The 27,505-nt window shown below is 39.6% G+C and overlaps 2 protein-coding genes across 4 annotated transcripts in view; one reads left to right on the top strand and one right to left on the bottom strand.

The window, feature by feature from the left end:
- LOC143710998 (MIF4G domain-containing protein B) overlaps nt 1-27,505 on the bottom strand; it is a 1,123,636-nt gene that overhangs the window by 5,275 nt on the left and 1,090,856 nt on the right. The window lies entirely within an intron of this gene.
- Nucleotides 1,762-27,462, top strand: LOC143710990 (uncharacterized). Its single transcript, XM_077202283.1, has 4 exons — nt 1,762-2,082; nt 11,143-14,017; nt 24,509-24,607; nt 26,565-27,462. Exons 1-2 carry the CDS (start codon nt 2,007-2,009, stop codon nt 11,901-11,903), a joined length of 837 nt encoding a protein of 278 aa, XP_077058398.1. The 5' UTR covers nt 1,762-2,006; the 3' UTR covers nt 11,904-14,017; nt 24,509-24,607; nt 26,565-27,462.

The raw sequence follows: 27,505 nt of genomic DNA, 5'->3' as shown, positions 1-27,505 counted from the left end.
CAAATTGTCTGTGGCACCCCCACCGCACGCACGATAACGTGCACGAGCGCCAGGCACGTTCTCGCACGAAAATTTAGTAAACAGCGACCTTTGGTGACTGACTTCGGGATCGGTTTAGTGAGTGGTAACTCGGGAACTGATGCGATCGAATCGTTCAGTGCGATTGGGAACTGTTCGGAGCAGTTCATTACAGCATCACAAAAACAGACATCTGCAAACACAACTGATCTTCTTAAATCTTCTGCATGGGGAGAATACATAGGCTATAGGCTAATACATGTCTATCGTCATCACTATATTGAATTTTACGATTTTCTGTAGACCTATTGTTGTAGGCTACAATTTTTATTCAGACGATAGACATGTAGGCTATTAGCCTAGCCTATGTATTCTCCCCATGCAGAAGATTTAAGAAGATCAGTTGTGTTTGCAGATGTCTGTTTTTGTGATGCTGTAATGAACTGCTCCGAACAGTTCCCAATCGGACTGAACGATTCGATCGCATCAGTTCCCGAGTCACCACTCACTAAACCGATCCCGAAGTCAGTCACTCAAATTATCAAATTATACGTTGAAATCTCTTAAGTATTCATATATTTGCAACCTAACCCCAATGTGTCTCTTCAGAGGTTTTGTCTACTTAAGGCCTATTCTCACCCATGGTTTTATTATCATCATGGAATTGACTGATTCACTGAGGTTTTTATAATCTAACAATTATGTTCTTCCACTAACATATTCACATCACAAACCCTGCTTCATCTAAGGCTGTGGCTGAAATTACTCCATATTTAATATGCACAGATTTTTTGGCTACGATAAGGTCCAGTTCTGGTTTATTTCTTTGCTCTTGGCTGTCATGTGGCATTGCTATGCAGAGATGTAAAGTCCAGGTTCAGAAAGTAAAAGTCCTCCTCAGTATTTTGTTCCAATCACCTGGATTTGCTAATTCAGACAGGAGACAGAACTAATTAGTGAAATCAAATCAGCTGACTGAGCTCATTGGTGGAATAAACATATGGCAGGACTTTTACTTTCTGACCCCTGGACGTTCCACCGCTGGTCAAATGCCTTATAAAAATCAAGAAATAAAATAAAGGCATCGGTATCAATGAGATTTCGATAGTCAAGCATGTCTATTAGCAATTTAGTTATGTATATTTGTGCCCCTCATGAAAGCTGATTGACACTCATCAATAATATGTGATAATAATCCCTCATTCAGACGATTCGCATAGACAAGTGGCAGTAATTTATAATCGTTACATAACAAGGTAATTGGTATCCAATTATCCAATAAAATGATATCTTTGTTAGGTTTGAGAATTAGAGTGATGAGACCATGTTTCATAATGGGAGAAAGATTATTTTTGAGATACAATCTAAATAGGCATAGAGCATTTCCCTGATATAACTCCAAAAGAAAGATAAAAACTCCACGGTTATCCCATCTATTCCAGGTGATTTTCCCTTAGACATCTGTCGAACTGCCAAGTCTAGCTCCTCAATTCTTAGCTCATCTTCCATAAGTTGTTTAAAGTTATCATTCATTGTCTTTTTAACCCCCTGAATGAATCTTAAACAAAAACAACAATCTTCTTTAGAAAAAAAGGGGATTCATACAAATTACTATAAAAATCTTTTTTAAATGAAAAAACAGTGCACCTGTACACGCGTCAAGTAGCCTATACTTTTCCCCACATTAATCTTCACACTCCAGTCCAGTGGGAGGCGGTAAAACACATACATGTGTTACAAACCACCATTAAACCTCAGAGGAAGAAGATTAGTTTTCTTTTCAGCATGATGCCTGCTGATTTGTTGTGTTGCTGTCTTAGTATAAACTGCTAGAAATGTACTTTCAGTGTATAGAAAGATAAAAAAAAGAACTTTCAGGTCAATAAATGCCTGTAATATCCTATCCTCATAGACGAGACTAAATTTTGAAGCAAGCAGGAATATCTGGAGGAGGAGTATCAACTGAACTGAGATCTGCTGCTGTGAAGATGGTGTTTGTTAAAGAGGAGAGTGAAGAGGACATGAGTGAACCACCCTGGAGAATAAAACACGAGGAACAAGGAGGTTAGTGTCTATTCTTTATTTAGCCTATCTTTAAAGGTGCTATGTGTAGTTTTTAGCGGCCTCTAGCGGTGATGTTTCAGATTGCAACACATTTTTACAATATAGCGCTCGTGCGCGTGCTCGAACTCAAGACAAGAGCGAGCACTCATGGTACCGGCCATACTGAGACTTTCAACACACCGGAGAAAGCATCACAATAGGGATGAAAGCCAACTCGGGTTCTGTTTTTATACCTAAATATATACCTATACCTAAAACAAAGCGGAGGTCTCTCCATAAGTCAAACGCTCTGCCGATGTTGATCCGTGTTTTCGTCCGAAATTGATCCGATTCACGTTTGGCCTGGCGAGCTTCAGCTTTTTTTGTTTTTTATATTTATGTGGAGTTTGTGTTGGAGTCTGTGTTGTGCTGGAGGCAGGTCGTTTTTTGGTGTTATCAGACTCCATGTAGTTATCTGCAGTGCCGTCGCATACACTGTAAAAATGAATACGAATGAATATGCTAAATCTAATCAATAAAATTGAGGCAACAGATTACAAGCAATATTATTAATTAAATTTAACAAATTAGAATTGAGTAATAATTAACCAAATTAATTCCTTAAAAGTTAACCATTTAAAATGAGTAAAATTTACACATTTTTTTAAACAAAAATATCGGAATAACAGACTGACGTCAAAGATGAATTAAGAACACTTTTTTTTATTGCCAACATTGAAGACACCTGATGTTAACAAGCCGAATCACTGAAGGAGAAAACCATAATTGGTATGTTACCATTATGGAGATTAATGTTTGCTTTAGTTGGGCTCTTGACTCTTAAATCATTGACTTTAAATTTTGTTTGGTTGTTGTACTTCAGTTATAACAGCCAGATGAACAAATAGAAAAGGTGATCTGATAGTGTTGGTTGTGTTTTAACATAACCATTATTTCACAATCATTTGACCTGAGTCATGGAACTCATATAGAGCCCAATTTAGGTTTACTTTATTAATTATAACAGCACTGTCCTTGTACAGCATAATATTTGTAACCTTAACAATGTAATCCTAAGAATTTTTTAAACACATCTCAAATACAATTTTTTTTCTTTTTTTTTTTAGACACACAGACATCAAGAATCAGCCTGTGAATCTCAACAATGGTGACAATTATAAAGCATGTTGCAGTGCATTCTGCATGCCACCAATCAAAACTCATTCATGGCTCCCATCATGCATTGCTGCATGAATAAATAATGAGCTTGTGTTCAGAGTTGATCTGTTTGTCACCATTGTTGAGATTTATACGCTAATTCTTGATGTCTGTGTGTGCCAACATAAAGTACCCTTAAAAATGTCTTCTTATTGATTTGGTCTCATTAAAAACGCTAAAAATATGAAGCTGTACAAGGACAGGGCTCCTATAATTATTTACTTTTAAATATAAAGTAAACTTAACTGAGAAATAGGACTTTATATGAGCTCAGGTCAAATGATTGTGAAATAATGATTATGTTAAAACACAACCAACACCATCAGATCACCTTTTCTATTTGTTCATCTGACTGTTATGACTGAAATCATTGACTTTAGATTTTATTTGGTTGTTGTACTTCAGAGTCAAGAGGCCAACTTAAGCAAACACTAATCTCCATAATGGTAAAATACCAATTACGGTTTTCTCCTTCAGTGATTCGGCTTGTTAACATCAGGTGTCTTCAATGTTCAATCTTCAAAAAAAAGTGTTCTTAAATCATCTTTGACGTCAGTCTGTTATTCCGATATTTTTGTTTAAGAAAATGTGTAAATTTTACTCATTTTAAATGGTTAACTTTTAAGGAGTTAATTTGGTTAATTATTACTCAATTCTAATTTGTTAAATTTAATTAATAATATTGCTTGTAATCTGTTGCCTCAATTTTATTGATTAGATTTAACGTATTCATTCGTATTCATTTTTACAGTGTAGACCAGTAACGTGCGGTGAAATCTTGTCATGGGTAGGCTGTGACCTATCAATGTGGCATATATGTTCATATATTCATTCAGTTAATGTAGCAACCCAAGTTCATATCAGGCATCATCACATCGCTGCCTGCATACAGCAAAGTCAGTCATATGTGAGGCTAATGCACAATCAAATCTAATAATCAAATGAATGGACACATCTATCTTATGACTTATACAACAAACAAATGTTTTGTGCGGGACACAGTAAGAGAGGGAGGCGGCGCGTTGTCAGCGAACCGACAAGCAGCCTAGTCATTCCTTCAAAATGCGCAAACGCGCACAGACAGCCACATACACACTATTGGTCTGGTCACTCTGGTGACGGCGCACCAGGATTTGAATAGGCTACAGTCAGTCAGAAAACATTGTGTCAGCAGTACAGCTTTACAGTACAAAAACAGCTTAAATTCGCTCCTACAAACTGCGCAAGGCGCACACACCGACATGCAATGAGCGTATGGTGACGGCGCACTAGGATTAAAAAAAGAGAACTACAAAACAGCATTTTAACCCTCACGAAATGCAGCATAATCGCACAGATAGACCTATGATGAATACATGAACATTTCCAGAGCTGCTCTGAGAGAACGCCTAATGAGCATTTTCATCATTTTATTTTTATGCAGAATCACAGTTATACTGTAACAAACAATATAAATCTAAAACAAAGTTCAAACGATGATTGTCATAATATAACCAACACATCACTTTTTTTCTTTATTCATCTGGCAGTTATAACTCAGATACAACAGCCAATCAAAATCTAAAGTTAATAATATAAGGGTCAAGAGCCGAACTAAAGCAAACATTGATCGCCATAACGGTGGCTTACAATTTGAGTTTTTCTCCTTCAGTGATTCTGCTTGTTAACATCAGGTGTCTTCAATAATGCTCAATCCTCACTAAATTAATCACTTAATTATCTCATTAACTTTAACACTCTTGAGTGTTAATTTAACACTGGAGTTTGTGCTGTAGAGTAAATGCCGCTCCATCTGAAAGCAGGTGAAGGTGATTTACTACTAATCAAGGAACCGGCTTTACTGACAAGATGCGCATAACAATGTGATGCATTGAACAGCCATCAGCATCGACACAGAAAACACTTGTTTATTAATAAATAGCCTAATTAAAATGTATCATTGCTATATTTTACAAATTCATAATCATTACTTTTGCCGGTTCTTTGTGACAGCTTTTAGGTGTTTTATTGGCAGCGCCACCCTTAGGCTGTCTGCATCAGCACCGAAAACATGGAGATGTTTATATAATGGGATAATTGTAGGCTATAATAAAATTGGCCACTAAATTAGCACGTTGTCCATGAGCTCCGTAACGACATCTCTCACAAAGGTTTGCGACTTAGTTTAAATAGTAAAAAAAGATCCGAAAAAAAAGAAAACACCTAGCCTCTTCGCTAAATAGCACACAAAATACCATTGGTATGCTACTTCCGCCGCCTGACCGGAAGTTGCACCCACTTTATTTTTTACAGTAGCGCCCCCCGGAAACAGGTGGATAGAGTGACTGGATAGCTCATGACGTTCTAAACTGCCATCAGGCAGTGAAGCCACCGGAAGTGTTCGAGCAGCCATCTTACGATTCCCTACCAGCAGAGGGCTCTAACGGCCGTTATACAGATTTTGGTAGCTTCGACGGTACTTTTAAGATGACCCGCTGTGCAGCATACAAGTGTAAAACGACGTTCACAAAAGGATGTAGAAAAACTGCCCACAGGTTGTAATTCAAGCCTTATAAGTAGTAATTTATATGTACAATTGTCGATATCCTGTGTTGTTTTCTCCGAGGCAAGAGTAACTTAATTCTTCTACTAGTGTTGTCAAAAGAACCGTTAATGCTACTTCGGTAAGTTATCAAGTCGGTACCGAAATTTTGAAAATGGGACAATACCAGCATTTCTGCAGTATCGGTTAATTTATATTATCGGTACCCACTAATAGCTGCTTTCAATCGCTTCAGTGTGTTTATCTAAGTGCAATCGAGGCTCCAGGCTAACTTTTTTACTAGGAGCACTTTAGCCAATGTAGCCTATACCACGATGTATTATACTAGTGTCTGTGAATATTAAACCGCAAAAAACTTGGCTATTAACCCTGCATGTTCTGCTTGTCTCTGTGGGAATGAATGGCGCAGACGCGCGGTTTAATTTACCACATACACAGAAGCACACGTGACGCTCACGCAGGTTTCAGTCTCTGCTGCCTCACGATATGAGGACATGATGAACTTCCTCTCCAGAGCCGATCTGAGAGTCACTTCATTAGCATTTTACCGCTTCATTTGAGAAAAAACTATCGTCATATCATAACACACACAGAAACTCAAAGGTCTTCACGGCAACCCGTCAAAATAAAAGTTCGGTTTAACTATATTTGCCTACTGTTGTACAGTAGATTTAGCTACGTCTTAATGTAATGCATTTTTTAATAAGCAGGAAAAATTTTCGACTTTAAACAAATATCCATTTAAATGCTTAGGGTGTTTGAGTGGTAAGAATGTACAGGGATACTTTAGCTTTTAAAATGGTGTCTCCTTAGGCAATGTTTTCTCAGTCAAATCATTCAATTTCCTATTGATTCAATAGAACGTGTGAGCTCACTAGGTAATACCAATATGGCGGCGCGGTGGCTTCACTGTTTATGACGTCATGAGCTATCCAGTCATTTTATATAGATCAGTGTCGGGAGCGCATGCACGTCACATCCGATGGTATTTCGCGGTAAATCCGACCCGGAGCCTTCACATAGAAATAGGAATACTGGCCTTCAGAGGTAATAGCAAAACCCGACAAGTGGATCATTGTAATGTGTGATTACAACCCTTTCACACACAGACAATAAAAAAAGGATTTGTTTTAGAAGAAAAGCTACATATAGCACCTTTAAGGACTGTTGTACAATAAGATAACAAGCTTTAGACACAGGGTGCCTGCGGAAACTTGAAAAGTCTTGAATTCCTTAATATAAAAATCAGGGCTAAATTATCATTACATAAATGTCACGTTTTAAATGTCTTAAAATGCACCTTGAACAGGTGTTCTGACGATTCATGCTACCCATCGAGATGTGCTACTTACTGGTTATGCGCATTTGCAGACTCATTTTTCTTCTGCTTACCACGCCCATAAATCTATGCATCCTTGCTGTGGAGACTTGTAGGAAACTTTGACAGGTCAAAGATGAATATTTGATGATCAATTTTACTTTTCACACCGTTTTAAAAATAAAAACAGTACAGTATACTGTACTCATAACTTCGAATTGTATTATAATTGTATTTCATATAACAATGTCATTTTTACTTGTTATATCAAATGTGATAATTGCTAGTTCATTTAAAATATCAAAATATGCTCCCCATACACTTACCCTGATTTAAATTAAATAACGATGTCATAATATTGTGACAATAAACAATATTGTCAATTAGTAAACAATAGAGAATAAATCAACATTCTCTATGATCGATTCGCGCTTGGGTAGCATTTTTTGAGAAGGCAGCACAAATCGTCAGAACACCGGCAAGAATCAAGAAGAATCAAGAATTTTTATTGCCAAGTAGTGTTGTGCACATACAAGGAATTTGCTTTGGTAATAAGGTGTTACCGAGGCTGCTATATTCAGCGCCAACTTGAGAAAAACAAAAAAAAAACAGTATGACATGAGGAGAGGTGAGGAGAAAAAAAAGGCGACCCCCAGACTATGCTCCTGTAAGGAGAACAGTCTGGGAACAGGAAAAAACACCTCAGCAACATTAGCACATAAACAGTACACTCTACAAACAAGACATTGCAACATGGTGGGGAGTGGGGGATGGAGGTAGTCCAGCCCAGGCAAGCAGCATCCGGTCCTGCAGCCATTATGGCGCTGGTCACAGACCCGCCTGTCAGACTGGGGGTACGAAGCGGCGAAGGCGTGGGATGGGGTGTGGGTTAGGTGCATATCTGTGTATGTGTAAGTTCATGTGTGTGTAGGCCTGGAGAGAGTCGCTAAGCCAGCACCATAATCTAGGAGCCTCAGTCCGCAGGATTGTCATAGCGATACACAGCAAGTTGCCATGGAGACAACCTTGATCATGTCCCAGGCAGAGTCAACAATCAGCAGGTGTCTGAGGAGTCGGGGAAGGAATGCAAGAGCGGCTCACTGCAGTGCTCTTCCGGGAGAGTTGTTGTTCCAACAGCGGCCTTGGCCAAGGCCAGTGCTGGTAGGGGGGTGCCGAAACAGATAAGATTGGGATTGTTTGGTCTTCGGGCGAGTAGCCACATTCAATTTATGCAGGCTATTCTCCTGGTCCGTTTTGGTCTCTGAAACGATCCATTTGCCTTTGCAAAGCTGTGAGCTTCTCCATGATGTTATCCATATTGTGGTTCATAGACCCAGTCTGAGTGCAGACAGCTCTGCCCACCGCTTCAATCATCACGGGCAGCCTTGCGGGGCTTTTGACAGCTGTCACCGTCTCCTTAGTTCCTCGGTAAACCAGGGCAATGCCTAATCCAATCAGCAGAAGACCTGTTATCATGGTGCCGAATAGGTAGATATCTTCAACGTCCTCCACGGAAAGAGCCGCCAGACACACGACCCGCCACCTCTCCCACGCGTCCATCGTGTAGCCAGCTGCGAACGTCCCGGCAGGGCAGTCAGGTTCCCCCGAACCCAAGCTTCTCGTCGAGAAGATGGTGTCAATTGCGTTGAGAGACCAGTTGATCAAATCCATAATTTCTTGGTTTTGGAGAGCAGTGTAGCGAGGGTCTCTCAAAGTACAAGACAGTAGACGTGACGAGAGAAGCAAAGCAGGAGAGGCGAGGGGAGGGAGAGGGAGAGAAAATGCGACCGCCTTCGTTGAGAGCCAAGAGGGAATAAAATTTAGGCAGCGATAAGATTTAATTTTTTTTTATTTTCGCTTGTTGCTTCCTGAAATTGAAAAATTGTGTTGAACTCGGAACTTCACTTTGTCTTTACATTAGCGTAACGTTAATCTCAAACAATTGTGTGGGAAAAAGTTAACCCGTTCAACAGAGGTCTTCCTGCAGTTTTCTACCTAAATAAAAGCCCCAAGATCTAACGGATAAAGTGGATTAATTGAAAACCTATTACTATTTACTAGCGTAATAAGCTAATCTGTGGTTGAACTAAAACTAACGTTAAAACTGGGTACATTCGATTATCATGAAAAAGCATCCCAGAGAACGGTACCCTCGGTACCCATGTGTTATTTAGCACTATAGGTTCATTTTTGGCCGGAATTGTCCTTTAAGATTGTCCTGGTTTCCACGTCAGCACTGTTTGATTCGACATGTGTGGTTTATAACAGAATTATGCACCAAATTTGAATGCTTCCAATTAAATCTATCTTGCGATTTTATTAATTCTGCAATGAATTCAAACGCTTTCTCACTGGATCTCCCAGCACTGTGTAAAAACAGTGTTACGGGATTGAGATCGGCCCATGAGTAAACCTGTTCTGAGCTTGACCTGCGCTAAACATTCGGCTCAGTTCAAACGAATACCACGGTATCGTTTCACCTTTAGTTTCGTTTGATATTGGATGTTTCTCGTAACAGAAGTTGCAGCTCTTATCAATTGGACAACATGGTGATGGAAATACTTGCATAAAGTGTGGCTCTTGTCCAGGTCCCTTTTCCCTTCAACTTCATAGAAGCCAAAGTTACGCTAGATTTTAATGTAGAGGGTGCCAGTTGGATTTCTCGCTCAACCATCATGCGTCTGTTATGTGCACAGCTGCACGCCACAGACTGTCCTGTCGCCTTTTGCATTCCGTCATAATTACATTATCAATCAACATTTAGAAAATCGATTTTAGACATTTGTGATTCGATTCAGAATCGTCCACGTCCGCACCCTGATGCATCTAAGACTCGTTTTTTCCCCCCACCCCTACATACATGCATACAGTTTAGCAGTGGAAAGAGAGCTGAAGCAGGAAAGCATGATTTTATAGTATTGTTTGAAATTCAGCAGTTCAACAGCCTTGAGCAAACCATCAGTTTTTAGTTCTAACACACCCCTCTTTAAAAGGGAGGGATACTCAATGGGATAGCCTACTCGATGTATCAAATAATGAGACTAAGTTTGGTGCTTGCATGACTCGCCCATTTGAATAAAACTGTCTTGATGCAATTTGTTGAGGCTCCGGTTGATCTTTGCTTAATGTAAAAACAAGGCTGCATCTTGGTACAAACTTAGGGGTCCTTTGAAGACTTCTAGCTCAGCATCATCTTCACATCAGAATTTCTTAGAATCCTCATGATCTTGTTATCAGTGATTGTTAAAGTTTGAAGATGTCACACCCTCAACTGAACAACTGAGTAGGAAAAGGGTGAATACCATTATCTAATAATTATATCATAAGGCAAGCATAGAACAGTATACCAGATGACAGAAATAATCATACACACAATACTTCTTTCAAAAACATTAAAAATTAAAAATAGTAATGTTTCCAAACTTTTGAAGGTACAGTTGAATTCAGGGGATTGGGACACTTTTTGCCAGTGAGATGAATTGGAAAAAGTGTCCAATCAACCTGAATTCACCCAATATATATTTGTGTGTTTACATTTATATTACTGTACTTTGTGTATGATTACCCTGGTAAATACTGTTGCGAGGAAGTGATGGTACATTTGACATCCCTGTATATTTTTTATCTCTCTTGAAATGTCATAGAAAGGCAATAGTGGCTTTTTTTCTTTTTTCTATACATTTACCCTGCTATAGACTAATTGAATCATGCTTTAATTTAGTGTAAATGCATGAACACATTCATTTTAAGGGGGAATTTACACAACACCATTTTCAAATCAAAATGGAAATAATGGGAATAAATAATAGATCTTTTTTTAGTTGTTTTCATTGATCCGTGTGGACGGGGGATTCATTGTGACAATATTGTCGTCTGTACGTGACAAAGAAAAATGTCAATACTTTTCTGTTTTTAGTACATCATTGTTGTGTAAACACCCTAATTTCTTTTTATTTTCCAATTGTCACGATTGATTTTCATAATTTTAATGTTTTCATTTTAGGCCTGGTGAAAGTGAAAGAGGAAAGACAAGAACTAAATGAAGTGGAAGAGAAACATCAGCATCAGAAAGCTCATGATGTCACCACTGGAGAAAAGCCATTGAGTTGCTCCAAAACGGAAAACAGCTGCTCACAAAGCATACAAATAACAGAATTCAAAAGGCCTTTCACCTGTTCTCAGTGTGGAAATACTTTTGCATGTAATGATAACCTTAAGAAGCACATGTTAATTCATGCTGGAAAAAAGCCTTTCACCTGCTCTCAGTGTGGAAGCACTTTCAAACATAAAAGAAGCCTCATGAATCACATGATAATTCATAGTGAGGAAACGCCTTTCACCTGTTCTCAGTGTGGAAACACTTTCACGCGTCAAGGAAGCCTTAAGAGTCACATGATAATTCATACTGGACAAAAGCCATTCACCTGCTCTCAGTGTGGCAAGAGTTTTACATATAAAAGAAGCCTTACGAGTCACATGATAATTCATGCTGGAATAAAGCCGTTCACCTGCTCCCTGTGTGGAGACAGTTTCACACGTAAAGAAAGCCTGAATAATCACATGAGAACTCACACTGGAATAAAGCCTTTTGTCTGCTCCCAGTGTGGCAGGAGTTTTAAATATAAAGGAAATCTTAATGATCATTTGGTAACTCACACTTCAGTAAAGCCTTTCACTTGCCCTCAGTGTGGAAAGACTTTCACACGTAAAGGAAACTTTAAGAGACACATGTTAATGCATGCTGAAATAAAGCCTTTCAGCTGATCCCAGTGTGACAAGATTTTCTCCTGTAAACAGGGCTTTAATAGTCACATGGGAATTCACACTGAAGAGATCCCTTACACATCATCTGTGTGAGAAGAGATTTAAATGGAACACGAGTCTCAAAGCTCATCTTCCCCAATCTCACTCAGCAATACGGCAACTTAAAGGGGCAGTAAGTAATTTTTGAGGAACGCTGCTGAAAGTGGAGGAGCACAACACACTTTTAGCCAATCAGCAGTAGGGGGTGTGTCCACTCATGATGGGGGAGGTGAGAGAGAGAGTGAGCAAGAGCTTTATTTATCCCTTGTTTCAATTACGATAAGGAGACGTCCACTCACTTGCATTGCATGTTCATGTAATTTGGGGCCGGAGCAATGGAGGGACGAGTGCGTTTTTTTTGGGCTGATTTCAAATATCAACAGTGTTGCTCAGGAATTACTCACTGCACCTTTAACTCGGATCATAGTAATGAAATTGGCTTTGGCATCAGTACTGAAGAAACACCAGGAAGTTCATATGATACGCCTCACGTCTTTCCTGTTTGTGGAAGGATATTTTTAAGGGGTAAAATGGCACCGGAAAATACATGAGCGTGAAAAACACTGCGAGTGCATAAGGGAGAGATACGGTTCAAGTTTTCAGATTGTGGAAAGAGATTCACCCAATGTGGAAATAAAAAATAAATAAAAGAAACACAAAAGACTTTTATACTGCAGATGTAACCCTTCCGGTCCTACTCGCCCCACTCTGAGCAAGGACTCAAACCAACATGGGAAGCGTGCGCGCTAACAAGGACTCTAAAGACACCATCATCTTGAGATCAGGGGAGTTATATCATGTTTACTCATACAGCTCGTACCAGCTGGCCTCCGTTAACACTGAGAATCTGTAATTTCAGCTCAGCAACATATCTGCGCTATCATAACGAAAAGCATTGTTCACACAGCGCAGCAGAACTCACTTTTCATCTCGATTCGTTCTTTCGTTTCTGTTAATTTAAAAAAAAATCTTGACTGTGTCATTGCGGGGAAAACTGACATTGTTAAATCAATTATGGCTCATATGATTTCATATCATCAAGTCTTATTCTGTTGTTTTTATTATTATTATTTACTTACCATTTTCATAAATATCCTTTTTAGGAGGTTTATAGACATTGTTTAAACAAGCTAAGGTCTGATTCGTCATGTTATCCTTTTGAGTTTGGAGGTCAGAGTTACCTCTTGAATCTCCCTGTTGCTGTAAGTTATGAAATGATTAAGATATGACTCTGAATTTGTGTCTCATAAAGCTTTTTGCAAAACTGGAGGGAATCTATATTAAAAATATATATATATATATCCTGGAAAATTTTCTCATCATAGTCTTTCTGCAAAAAGTAGTTTTTAAAAAAAATATCTCCAAAATATTTTCTTTTGTAGATGTGGAATTCACATCACCTGTCATTCAATAACCCCCTGTTCAAGTCCCAGGTATCTAGACCCTATGTACTATATCCCTGTATCCCGATGTATCCACAACTATACAACTTTAACTCTCTGGTCATTATAATGCATTTTCATTTATCTTAATTTCAATATTTAAATGCTGTAACGTCGGCCATTCTGCAAAATGTAGTTAAAAAGAAAACATTTAACCATTAGGGAACGTTTGATGTTACTCAAATCCCATGTGTGTCTATCATTTTGAGTCCTTTTCATTTCTTATAACAAAAATCGTTTTTAAATTAAGTTTTAACTAAAGTATTTTTTTTCCCATTTTATTTCCCTCCTCTCGACGCTTCACACTCCAGTCCAGTGGGTGGCGATAAGACACAGACATGTGTTTACAAACCACCATTAAACCTCAGAGGAAGAAGACTAGTTTGCAGCATGTTCTATGTTGTTACTTTTAGTGTATACATTTTTTTCATGACAATAAATGCCTGTAATATTCCCATCCTCGTAGACGTGATTAAGTTTTGAAGCAAGCAGGAATATCTGGAGGAGTATCAACTGAGCTGAGATCTGCTGCTGTGAAGATGGTGTTTGTTAAAGAGGAGAGTGACGAGGACATGAGTGAACCAGAACACTGGAGAATAAAACACGAGGAGGAGGAGGAGGAGGAAAAAGGAGGTTGGTGTCTATTCTTCTAGGGCTGGGCGATATATCGCACGATATTGTTGTGCGCATCTCGCCAGTAAAGCCGGTTCCTTGATTAGTAGTATATCGCCTTCACCTGCTTTCAGATGGAGCGGCATTTACTACAAAGAGCCGTAGTTAACTGACAAGCTGAGCCATATCGCATCAATATCGCGGACATATCGCCAGCGATAATTAATGCGATATAGCTCAGCTTGTCAGTTAACTACGGCTCTTTGTACACAACAAAAAATCCAGTGTTAAATTAACACTCCCGCGAGTGTATATGAGTCCACACTCAAGAGTGTTGAAGTTAATGAGATAATTAAGTGATTAATTTAGTGATGATTGAGCATTATTGAAGACACCTGAAGAATCACTGAAGGAGAAAATCTAAATTTGTAAGGCGTCGCGACACCACGCGACAGTCGTGTCAGACAAGTGGATCAGCACCGTTACGGTAGGCGTGATTTTTTTTCCCAAACCACTTCAGTGGAAATCCCGCCCTGCAGCCGATTTAAAAGTATTCATTGGTCATGTCAATCACTGTACTGATTGCCTACACCAAACACTGATCCCTAAACCTACCCGTCACTGTAACCTAAACCAATGAAATCGGCTGCAGGGCGGTATTTCCGCTGAAGTGGTTTGGGAAAAAAAATCACGCTTACGGTAGTGATCCACTTGTCCGTGCGACACCTTTGTCGCGCCACGCTCCGCTTTACGGTACTGATCCACTTTTGCGACACGACTGAAGCGTGGTGTCGCACGCTTTTACTGTCTATGGTCGCACGCCTCTCCACATTTGTAAGTTGATGGGCGTTCCTCAAGTTTACCGCTATGGGCGTGGTTTGACCCAGCGGCCAGTCTAGAACAAAGGCCCCTCGAGAGACTACTTCTATTGGATAGACGCGTCGCGTTTGACGGATTCATTTGCATAAAGATGGGCATCGGCCAGCTTTTTGACGCGCAGCATTTTTCCAAATGAAGCGCCGCCTTCCCGGGATGCTTTGCGGGCGCGTTAAAGTCGCGTGACGTCACCCATAGGAATAAAGTGGAGTGCGGCGCGACTGAAGTGTCGCACGGACAAGTGGATCAGCACCGTTACGGTACTGATCCACTTGTCCGTGCGACACTTCAGTCGCGCCGCACTCCGCTTTATTCCTATGGGTGACGTCACGCGACTTTAACGCGCCCGCAAAGAATCCCGGGAAGGCGGCGCTTCATTTGGAAAAATGCTGCGCGTCACTAAGCTGGCCGATGCCCATCTTTATGCAAATGAATCCGTCAAACTCGACGCGTCTATCCAATAGAAGTAGTCTCTCGAGAGGCCTTTGTTCTAGACTGGCCGCAGGGTCAAAACCACGCCCATAGCGGTAAACTTGAGGAACGCCCATCAACTTACAAATGTGGAGAGGCGTGCGACACCGCGCTTCAGACGTGTCGCAAAAGTGGATCTCTACCGTTATTCCTATGGGTGACGGCACGCGACTTTGTCGCCCCCGCAAAGCATTCCGGGAAGGTGTATGAAGGTATTTTTGGTGCAAAACTACTGAACGCCTGTGACAGTGAAATTTGTAGTTGTAGAGAATAGCCACACATGTGTATCAGTAAATTTGTAGTCACAGAGAGAAATGCATTAAGAGTTGCAAACGTGTAGACTTTTTTTTCTCTTCCACAAACACACCGCAACAGTTACACCTTCTCAAATTCTTCATTGCAGATGCACAAATCCTATTCTACAAATCACAAATTAATGAACTCATGCGCACACATTTTTGCTACAGTTGCTGCAGTGAATATGGTGCAAAACACATTCACACACACGCATCAAAACATGTGAAATCACGGAGAAATTTTGATCATCCGCAAATCAGTATGTGAATTCATCCAATGAGAGTTGCACACTTGTAGAATATTTTCTCACAAATATCTTGTATATTTTTCTAGCACAAACACAAGTACACAACTACAGCTGCTTGAATCTGCTGCGACGAATCTCAAACACTGTTTTTCGCTTTCAAGTGACAAGTTTCGCACGCTCTCCCTTTTGCACCATATACAGGTCCTTCTCAAAAAATTAGCATATTGTGATAAAGTTCATTATTTTCCATAATGTAATGATAAAAATTAAACTTCCATATATTTTAGATTCATTGCACACCAACTGAAATATTTCAGGTGTTTTATTGTTTTAATACTGATGATTTTGGCATACAGCTCATGAAAACCCAAAATTCCTGTCTCAAAAAATTAGCATATTTCATCCGACCAATAAAAGAAGTGTTTTTAATACAAAAAAGAAGTGTTTTTAATACAAAAAAAGTCATCCTTCAAATAATTATGTTCAGTTATGCACACAATAGTCAATACTTGGTCGGGAATCCTTTTGCAGAAATGACTGCTTCAATGCGGCGTGGCATGGAGGCAATCAGCCTGTGGCACTGCTGAGGTGTTATGGAGGCCCAGGATGCTTCGATAGCGGCCTTAAGCTCATCCAGAGTGTTGGGTCTTGCGTCTCTCAACTTTCTCTTCACAATATCCCACAGATTCTCTATGGGGTTCAGGTCAGGAGAGTTGGCAGGCCAATTGAGCACAGTAATACCATGGTCAGTAAACCATTTACCAGTGGTTTTGGCACTGTGCGCAGGTGCCAGGTCGCGCTGAAAAATGAAATCTGCATCTCCATAAAGCTTTTCAGCAGATGGAAGCATGAAGTGCTCCAAAATCTCCTGATAGCTAGCTGCATTGGCCCTGCCCTTGATAAAACACAGTGGACCAACACCAGCAGCTGACATGGCACCCCAGACCATCACTGACTGTGGGTACTTGACACTGGACTTCATGCATTTTGGCATTTCCTTCTCCCAAGTCTTCCTCCAGACTCTGGCACCTTGATTTCCGAATGACATGCAAAACTGAGCAACAGTCCAGTGCTGCTTCTCTGTAGCCCAGGTCAGGCGCTTCTGCCGCTGTTTCTGGTTCAAAAGTGGCTTGACCTGGGGAATACGGCACCTGTAGCCCATTTCCTGCACACGCCTGTGCACGGTGGCTCTGGATGTTTCTACTCCAGACTCAGTCCACTGCTTCCGCAGTTCCCCCAAGGTCTGGAATCGGTCCTTCTCCACAATCTTCCTCAGGGTCCGGTCACCTCTTCTCGTTGTGCAGCGTTTTTTGCCACACTTTTTCCTTCCCACAGACTTCCCACTGAGGTGCCTTGATACAGCACTCTGGGAACAGCCTATTTGTTCAGAAATTTCTTTCTGTCTTACCCTCTTGCTTGAGGGTGTCAATGATGGCCTTCTGGACAGCAGTCAGGTCGGCAGTCTTACCCATGATTGCGGTTTTGAGTAATGAAACAGGCTGGGAGTTTTTAAAAGCCTCAGGAATCTTTTGCAGGTGTTTATAATTAATTAGTTGATTCAGATGATTAGGTTAATAGCTTGTTTAGAGACCCTTTTCATGATATGCTAATTTTTTGAGACAGGAATTTTGGGTTTTCATGAGCTGTATGCCAAAATCATCAGTATTAAAACAATAAAAGACCTGAAATATTTCAGTTGGTGTGCAATGAATCTAAAATATATGAAAGTTTAATTTTTATCATTACATTATGGAAAATAATTAACTTTATCACAATATGCTAATTTTTTGAGAAGGACCTGTATCTCGTTAAATGTGGAGCAAAACTGAATTGTGCATCTGTAGAGGCAGTGGGCGGAGCCAACATGAATATTCATGAGTTTCCCGGGCATGCGCGTGGAACTGCTCGCTCATTTTAGTTCACTCAGAGGTTCACTCCTCGTTTCTCAGCAGGTTTAAAGGGTTATTTCTAAAAAGTTAAATATAGTTTCAGCGCGAACTTAAACTACAATTGTGTATCGTTTCGTAAAGTTCATAATGTTTTTATTAATTTGCACATTTTGTGCATTCGTCAATGACTGAATGATTGCAGGCATTCACTTCGTGTAGGCCTATATAAAGTACAGCAAACTTCAACTCGTCGTATAAATTGCACCTTGCGAAGCTTTAAAACTGTGTATTTTACTAATTGTTATCATTTGTTGATTGAAATAATTAAAATAATCCCTAATAAATGTATCTGTGGGCTAACATTTTTTTTTACAAATATATCCTGGTGTGATTGTTCTTAAATTCTTGTTAATTTAAATAAGCCAAATAATTTAAGACCACACAGAAGCATGAATGTGTTGCTTTTAAACTTAAGTACAATTTGGATTAAACAAAATTGTATGGACAAAAGTGGATAAATTACATCTGGTACAACTAGGTTACTGTAAATGAGGAAAAAAACACTTAACATTCTTTTACGGAATATAATAAGCAACCAATTTGATTTTCTAAAAGAATTATATTTACAAATATACATACTGGCAAAATAATGTAACACTATTTTTTTAATGTTTTAGTTGCAATGTGTGCTTGTACTGGCTTTGATATAATAATATATACACTACTGTTCAAAAGTTTGGTATTAGTAAGGTTCTAGGTAGGGTACCAAGACTACATTTATCTGAAAAACAATATTGTGAAATATTGTAAATATGTGAAAGTTTTCTATTTTAATGTTTAAAAAAAAAAGTATCGTGATGGCAGAGCTAATTACTCTAGATTTCAGTGTCTCACAAGCCTTCAGAAATCTGATTTGCTGCTCAAGAAACATTTCAGATTATGATCACAGTTGAAAATGTTTGCTTAATGAAGTGTGGAAATCATTATGGAGCATATATTTCCAGGATTGTTTATGAATAGCAAGTACAAAAGAACAACATTTATTTAAATTTTTTTTTTTTTTTGGTAACATTATAATTGTCTTTGCTGTCATTTGTGACCAATTTAAGGCATCCTTGGCCTTGCCTGCTATAAAAGTATATACTTTTTTAAATCATAGTGAGTGATTCCAAACTTTTGTCTTGCAAATCTTAAGTGATGAAAATGATGAGAATGTCATGTTTTAACATCGATCCATTAAAAGTTTAAAGGTTTCATTTTTCAAGAGTTCAAGTCAGAAGTGCCTCTAATTGAAGCCCAATCAAGAACATATGTTTATAGAACTTTATGAGGTTTAAAACATGTTGAATGTGTTTGTTGTGCAACAAAAAAGATCATGCATTTGTATCAATGATCATCATTGTGTATCATCCAAGCACACAGTCCAACACATAAGGTCAAAGAAATAACATGACAAAGAGAAACATCAGTGTAGGGTGCAGAATGTTTATTAGGACACTGATATGATTGTGGAGTTATTTCCCAGAGATTATTGCCAGAGATGACACAGTTTTAAAGCGTCATAAGGTAAGGTATCAGAAGAGCTTAGCAATAAATAAATTAAATGGTAATGGTTAATGTATTTAGGAATATATCTGCTCTTCTGTTGGAAATAAGTGTTGCTGTAATCATCCAGTTGTTCTGGAATTTCTGGTTTTACAGTAAAAGTGGAACCTGTGATATTTTTTTGTAAATTTATATTTTGTTTGTAAAAAAAAATTAATATTTTTTTATTGCAGTGACATTCAACAAATGACAACAAAAGACAGTTTTAAAGCATTGCAATGTACAAAGGAAAATCACAACGAAATGAACGAGTTGAAGTTTGCTGTGCTTTATATAGGCCTACACGAAGTGAATACCTGCAATCATTCAGTCATTAACGAATGCAAAAAAACGTGTAAACTAATAAAAACATGATGAACTTTATGAAATGATGCACAAGTTTAAGTTTGCGCTGAAACTATATTTACCTTTTTAGAAATAACCCTTTAAACCTGCTGAGAAACGAGGAGTGAACCTCGGAGTGAACTAAAATGAGCGAGCAGTTCCACGCGCATGCCCGGGAAACTCATGAATATTCATGTTGGCTCCGCCCACTGCCTCTACAGATGCACAAGTCAGTTTTGCTCCACATTTAACGAGATATATGGTGCAAAAGGGAGAGCGTGCGAAACTTGTCACTTGAAAGCGAAAAACAGTGTTTGAGATTCGTCGCAGCAGATTCAAGCAGCTGTAGTTGTGTACTTGTGTTTGTGCTAGAAAAATATACAAGATATTTGTGAGAAAATATTCTACAAGTTTGCAACTCTCATTGGATGAATTCACATACTGATTTGCGGATGAGCAAAATTTCTCCGTGACTTCACATGTTTTGATGCGTGTGTGTGAATGTGTTTTGCACCATATTCACTGCAGCAACTGTAGCAAAAATGTGTGCGCACGAGTTCATTAATTTGTGATTTGTAGAATAGGATTTGTGCTCCTGCAATGAAGAATTTGAGAAGGTGTAACTGTTGTGTTGTGTTTGTGGGAGAGAAAAAAAAGTCTACACGTTTGCAACTCTTAATGCATTTCTCTCTGTGACTACAAATTTACTGATACACATGTGTGGCTATTCTCTACAACTACAAATTTCACTGTCACAGGCGTTCAGTAGTTTTGCACCAAAAATACCTTCATAAAGGCGGCGCTTCATTTTAAAAATTGTCGCATGTCAAAAAGCTGGCCGATGCCCATCTTTATGCAAATGAATTCCATTGAACGCGACGCGTCTATCCAATAGAAGTAGAGCATATGGAGACGGGGGGATGTCTCTCACAGGTCCTCTGTTCTGATACGCAACATTTCCCGCTCGTCAAAACCACGCCCATAGCGGTAAACAGAGGATGCCCATCAACGTACAAATCTGGGGGAGGCGTCGCGACAGCACGCAACAGTCGTGTCGGACAAGTGGATCAGCACCGTCCCTTTGCGTTCACACCGCCACCGGCGAGAGCGTCATAGTGACCGGAAGTCATTAATTTTCAATGAGAGCCGGCGGCGAGCTCCGGCGAGTGCGGCGCGTCTTGTACGGTGAACTTTTTTTGTGCACGAATGTAAATTACAATATAACTTAACCTTGAAAACAAAAGCCACACCACACACATGGCTTTTAATTGGTTTATTTCGTTAGCAAACCTATCACTATAATTGTTAAGTTCTTTCCATTGATCAATTTTCTGCAAAAATAACGATCGACATGCTTGTTTGCTTTGCGGCCCCTTTAAATGAAGTTTTAAAAAAGACCAAGCATTTGATCTACGTCAGAGCATCAGAGCGTCCACGAATCTTTCCACGGCTAACTGTACGTTCACACCGCCGCCGGTGAGAGCGGCAAAATTCGCTCTCGCCGCCGTGCCAGCGACGCCGTGGAAAGATTCGTGGACGCTCTGATGCTCTGACGTAGATTGAACGCGTGGTCATTTTTACAACTGTATTTAAAGGGGCCACAAAGCATCAATCATGTCGATCGTTATTTTTGCAGAAAATTGATTGATGAAAAAAACTTAACAATTGTAGTGACATGTTTGCTAATGAAATAAACAAATTAAAAGCCATTTGTGTGGTGTGGCTTTTGTGTTCATGGTTAAGTGCTATTATAATTTACATTCCCGCTGATAAACAAGCGTTCTAGCGCGAAAATATTGCCTATAAATAGTGTTGCGCGCCTTCTTATCAAATTCAAATGATCAACCTCTATTTTGCTTGGGAACTAATGTGGTCGGAACCAAAGTTTACAGGACTGCGTTCTTTGGACTCCTCTCAAACGGAGCACTTCTATATTCCGATTTGTTGCCGCCGGTCGCCGCCGAACCGCGTCATTGCTTATTACCATAAAGTTGACCTGACTTCAACTCTCCTCGCCGCTCTCACCGTCCAAGACGTGCCGCGCCGCTCTCGCCGGAGCTCGCCGCCGGCTCTCATTGAAAATGAATGACTTCCGGCCACTTTGACGCTCTCGCCGGCGGCGGTGTGAACGCACAGTAACTTCCCTCAGTCTCGTTCACTCGGATGTGCGTCATTGCTTACGTTGCACAAGTGCCCACTACTAGCGGGAAACTGCAATGGGCTGAACTGGAACGTCCTAAGCCCTTGATCACTTGGAATCAGCTATGGAGTTGATTTATTATTTACAATTTTTTTCCCTTTAAGAATTTGTTTAATGCAGCATCCAAATGTATATAGGTGTGTTTGACTTGTTTTATATAAAGAATTCTAATTAATATATCATTGAGTTGTTTTTAGTGGTGGTGATTACTATTAGACTAGATCTGCGGTGACGTCACAATCATGTTGCATTGTGGTATATGGAACTGCCTGAAGTGTACATATGAACATCGGTCAAAATCGAGGGAACGAGGGTCTGTCCATATAAACTTCCCTCGTCCACTTCACGAAGTGGAATGCACTTCAAGATGGCGGCAGGGATTCCCCCGAGGGGAAGTGCTTAGGGAAGTTTGCAAGTGCGTGTCTAAAAGTGGACTGGAACGCAGCACATATCGTTACAGCCCAAGTATTTATGTATGGGTGTGCGATTCTTCATACACGGTGCGTCCCAATTTGCATACTATCCAGCCTAAATAGTTTTTGAAAATAAAATGAGTACGTCCCAAATCGTAGTATGTTGAAATGAGTGTTCCAAAGATACCCGGATGGTTTACTATTTCCGGTCAGAATCCGAAGTGCAGATCGATGCTGCGCACTCTAACGGCTAATATTGCCCACAACCCATCGCGCGTTGGACGAGGATTCTGTTTGAACTACAAACACGATTGAAAAGTGTTAAAAAACTACAGACATGAAGGACACTCGAGCCTGTTAGTTATGTAGAGAGGTTTTGATAAAGGAGTTTGAGTGATTAATTACCAGTTTATTGATTATTTATAAAAAAAGAACAGTGAACATAAGTTTACAAGTGGTTAATTTAGGGCTGCACGATTAATCGCACGATATTGTTATGCGCATCTAATCAGTAAAGCCGGTTCCTTGATTAGTAGTAAATCGTCTTCACCTACTTTCAGATGGAGCGGCATTTACTACAAAGAGCCGTAGTTCACTGACAAGCTGAGCCAAATCGCGTTCAAATCGAGGCCATATCGCCAACGATATTTAATGCGATATTGCTCAGCTTGTCAGTTAACTACGGCTCTTTGTACACAGCAAAAACTCAGTGTTAAATTAACACACCTGGGAGTGTATATGAGTCCACACTCAAGAGTGTTAAAGTTAATGAGATATTTAAGTGACTAATTGAGTGATGATTGAGCATTATTGAAGACACCTAAAGCAGAATCACTGGAGAAAACCGGAATTTCAGGTCACCATTATGGCGATGATTGTTTACTTTAGTTGGGGTCTTGACCCTTATATTAATAACATCAGATTTTGTTCAGCTTTTGTTACTGAGTAATAACTTCCAGATGAACAAAGAAAAAAATGTTTTAATGGTGTTGGCACTCATCATAAGAGACAGTTACCCCTTTTCCACCAACAAGAACCGGGTGCTGGTTCAGAGCCAGAGCCAAAGCTGGTTCAGAGTGGGTTCGACTGACGAGCTTAATAAGAACCGATTTGCCTTTCCACCGGCTAGAGAGCCACAACAGAGCCAGATCTTACGTCACTGTATACGTCTCATGTTGCCCAGCAACGCTAGTGCGGTAGCGCCAAACAGTACGCCAGGCTTGTTCGAGATGCATCGGCTTCTCGCAGATCGATCTCCGCATGACATCAAAACACTGCGATAGCGATCTAAAAGCACAAGGAGTCGTATGTTCTCCAAACACTCCCGCAGCTCCGATCGGTCCGCGCCGCTCCGATGCATCTCGAACAAGCCATCAACAATAACGGACGTTGCAATACTATGGATGCTCATGGGTTTACAAAATACATCAGAGTCCAACGCGTTTGTGCAGCTCGCCGTAACTTACATAGACGGATATTTATAATCGAGCTGCTATTAGCTCGACTAGCTGCTATTTAAAAATGGCGGTCACAAGTTTCTATTCGTCTTGTTGGTCACGGTAACCCCGCCCCCAGCCCCTGACGCAAGTGGTTCTTACTTGGCTCTGTTCTAGACCAGCAATGATTTGGTGCTACTTAAGAACCACTTTTCCTGGTTCGGAGCTGGTGCTTTGCGTGTGGAAAACCAAAGAACCGAATTGAAACTAGGCTCTGGCTCCGAACCAGCACCAGCTCTGCCTTGGTGGAAAAGGGGTATGTGTCCATGTGTTCCATGTGCCTACAGTGGCTCAACTATAAGTTTATCAAGCGACGAGAATACTTTTTTTCCGAAAAAAACAAACATAAATAACGACTTTATTCGACTATTCCTTTTCTTCCTTGTGGGCCTGAGACGAGAGTTCAAGAGATTTCCACGACGCATTCGCGAGAACTGAGAAGAGGACGTTCTTCTTCTAATACTTCTTGTTCAGTTCTCGCGCATGCGTCGTGGAAATCTCTTGAACTCTCGTCTCAGGCCCACAAGGAAGAAAAGGAATAGTCGAATAAAGTCGTTATTTATGGGGTTTTTTTCGGAAAAAAAGTATTCTCGTCGCTTGATAAACTTATAGTTGAGCCACTGTAGGCACATGGAATATTTAAACATGTTCTTTAATGACTTTCTGGGCCGTCAAGTTTCATTCCCTCTGGCAGCCTATGTAGCAGTGATCCACCTCTCAGATTTAATCAAAAATATCTTCATTTGTGTTCCGAAGATGAACGAAGGTCTTACGGGGTTGGTACAGCATGGGGGTGAGTAATTAATGACTTAATTTTCATTTTTGGTTGAACTAACCCTTTAAGACGTGAAAATGATAAACGATGCAATGCTGGCCCCATTGAGCAAGTGAATAGTTCGTCATGACGTCCCAACTTGCGAACACGACTGTTTATCGACGCCTGCAGCGCTTAACGCTTGCCTTGTGCAGAGACAGAAAACGCAGCATCGCTGAACACACACGCTGTTTGTGAAATTGCGTCGCAGAGAAAGTTTTAAAATTACTGATTTGATTTTATAATCTGTGTAGATTAAATTTACTCATACAATCTACAAGGGAATAATTGTTTGCGTGAATTTCCCACATTATAAATGGGAGACCTGCCGGAATTAATAAAATTGTGCGCAATACCAGCGCCGAAATTCGAGCCTTGAATATGGAAAAAATTATTTCGTGGCCGTTGAGAATTGATTTTGAATTGACCACATTTTAAATAACGATTAATTGAAAAATCTATTATTATTTTTTGCCCAACCCTAATGATAACACAGACTATCGCAGGAAGCCTAATCATAATGCATCGTGATATTGAATCTAATTGATCAACGATCAAATCGTTGACGTGATAATCGTAAACAAATTGAATCATGAGACAAGTGAAGATTCACACCTCTTCCTACATGGTGGTTTATGAAATGAAAAGCTACACACTCAATTAGGGTTAAAAGAACTGTTTCCAAACATATAGCATGCTAGAAACATAATAATCACTTCACAGCTCCGCATAATAATCAAAGCACTGTTATTAGTTATTACACAATACATCTAATGGTACATTTAGAGGACGACTAGAGATGCACCGATTGATCGGCTGGTGACCGGAATCGGCGATTTTCAAGTGAACGGACATGACCGGCGTGTTTGTTAATCAATGAGTGCATTCGCACCAAGGGCAGGAGCAGCGCGTGAGCGTCGAGCAGGAGCGTTGCGTGAGCAGCAGTGAAATGGGGTTTCTTCAGAGTCTATTTTTGCTGCTCTGCTCGCGCTCAATTAAAGTGATTGTTTAGCCTGGCTGGACATGCGCAGGCGAGAGAACAACTGTTTGCGAAATAAAACTTGCCATTGATGTAGAATTGATTGCAATAGGTCTGTGTGTGTGTGTGTGTGCGTGTGTGTGTGTGTGTGTGAGAAACATCTTTATACTGCAAGGCTATATTTATTTTATTTTTATTTGCCATTTATATATTATTTTATTGCCATTACCTGTTTTCATACAGTAGTTTAGTTTCCTAAATAAGTAAATATATCACTTTTTTTTTAGTTTAATATATGGAAATGAAAATGGTTCTTCCATACCATAACACTGCACTAGATATGTGTGAATTTCCCACACCAGGAGTAATAATTTATATAGTTCTATTTTATTTTATTTGTTCAAAAAATGTTCTATTAAAGAAAAGATAGAAAATAAACATTTGTGTTTGCTGTAAAGTGGTTAGAAAAAATGAAATCGGAAATGGCTAAAATGGGTATCGGCAGGCCAAACTCACGAAAAATCGGAAATCGGAATCGGCCAAGAAAATTTTAATCGGTGCATCTCTAACGACAACGATGTTCTAAAAATCGAAATGTTTTTCATTTGTGTTTTTGAAAAGTTTTGCGTACAGACAACAATTTTGTGAAAATGATTCCGATTTGTGAAAACTGTGATGTCATGCGCATGTTTTACATGTTCAGCTATTGGTGCGTAGTGTTTATTTACAAAGTGACATTGCCAGTAGCCTAGCCTGAATAATACACATTTTTTTAATCATCTAACCTGCTCTTTGTGAATGGGGATTTTGACAACTTTGGTACAAAACTTTTCAAAAAATGCAAAGGAAGAACCTTTCCATTTTTTAGTACATTGTTGTTATATAAATTGACCCAAATTTCCTTTTCTTTTCCAAATGTTCCTATTGATTTTCATCATTTTAATGTTTTCATTTTAGGTCTGAAGAAAGAGGAAAGAGTGAAAGAGGAAATACAAGATCTGAATGAAGTGGAGGAGAAACATCATCCTCAGGAAGCTCATGATGTAACTGCTGTTGAATTAACAGAAGTCAAAAAGCCTTTCACCTGTTTTCAATGTGGAAATACTTTTAAACAGAAAAGAAGCCTCAATAATCACATGCTAATTCATAGTGGGATAATGCCTTTCACCTGTTCTCAGTGTGGAAATACTTTTAAACAAAAAAGAAGCTTCATAAATCACATGTTAATTCATAGTGGGCTAATGCCAGTAGTTAATAGCATACACCATGTGTCAAAATGATTTATGACCCTATGATTGACAGGTGGGCGTGGCTTTCCTTTGATCTTCCCCCGCCCCTTCCGGTTCCTCCCCTTCCTGTCCCGCCCCTTCCGGTTCCTCCCCTTCCTGTTACCTTTGACCTAGTTCCGCCCCTTCCTGTTACCTTTGACCTAGTTTCCGCCCCTTCCGGTTACACTTTCTGTCAAAATGATGGATGGTTACCTTTGACCTAGTTCCGCCCCTTGCGGTTACAGCTTCTGTCAAAATGATGGATGTGTGACAGTTAGTTTGATTGTTTGATCAAGAAAAGGGAGGTATTGGCCTTGTTAACATAAGCTTTGATGTTACAGTTACAAAGTGATGTGACAGTTAGTTTGTTCAAGAAAAAGTGTGACAGTTAGTTTGATTGCTTGAAGTTGGTGTTTTGGTCACCGCATCCCTGAGCTTTATCAAGGGGAGCTGTGAAAGTGTTAAGAAAAAAATGTACAACTATTCACTGGACCAAGCATTATGTTCATTTAAATAAAATGGTGAAAGTTTATCTGTTCTGTAAAAAAGAATATAAAATAAAATCTCACACAAAAAGTTGAAATAAATGTACAACTATTCACTGAACCAAGCATTTCAGTTTAAATAAAA

Source organism: Siphateles boraxobius, unplaced genomic scaffold, assembly GCF_051911475.1.
Source record: "Siphateles boraxobius isolate OS27281-9 unplaced genomic scaffold, OSU_SipBor_1 49, whole genome shotgun sequence".
In the NCBI taxonomy this organism is placed as follows: Eukaryota; Metazoa; Chordata; class Actinopteri; order Cypriniformes; family Leuciscidae; genus Siphateles; species Siphateles boraxobius.
This window is presented reverse-complemented; position numbering and strand designations above follow the sequence as displayed.

Coding starts and splice junctions, on each gene's coding strand:
- LOC143710990 (XM_077202283.1), top strand. CDS start 2,007: ATGGTGTTTGTTAAAGAGGAGAGTGAAGAGGACATGAGTGAACCACCC. Junction 2,083..11,142: donor AAAACACGAGGAACAAGGAG/GTTAGTGTCTAT, acceptor TTTTCATTTTAG/GCCTGGTGAAAGTGAAAGAG.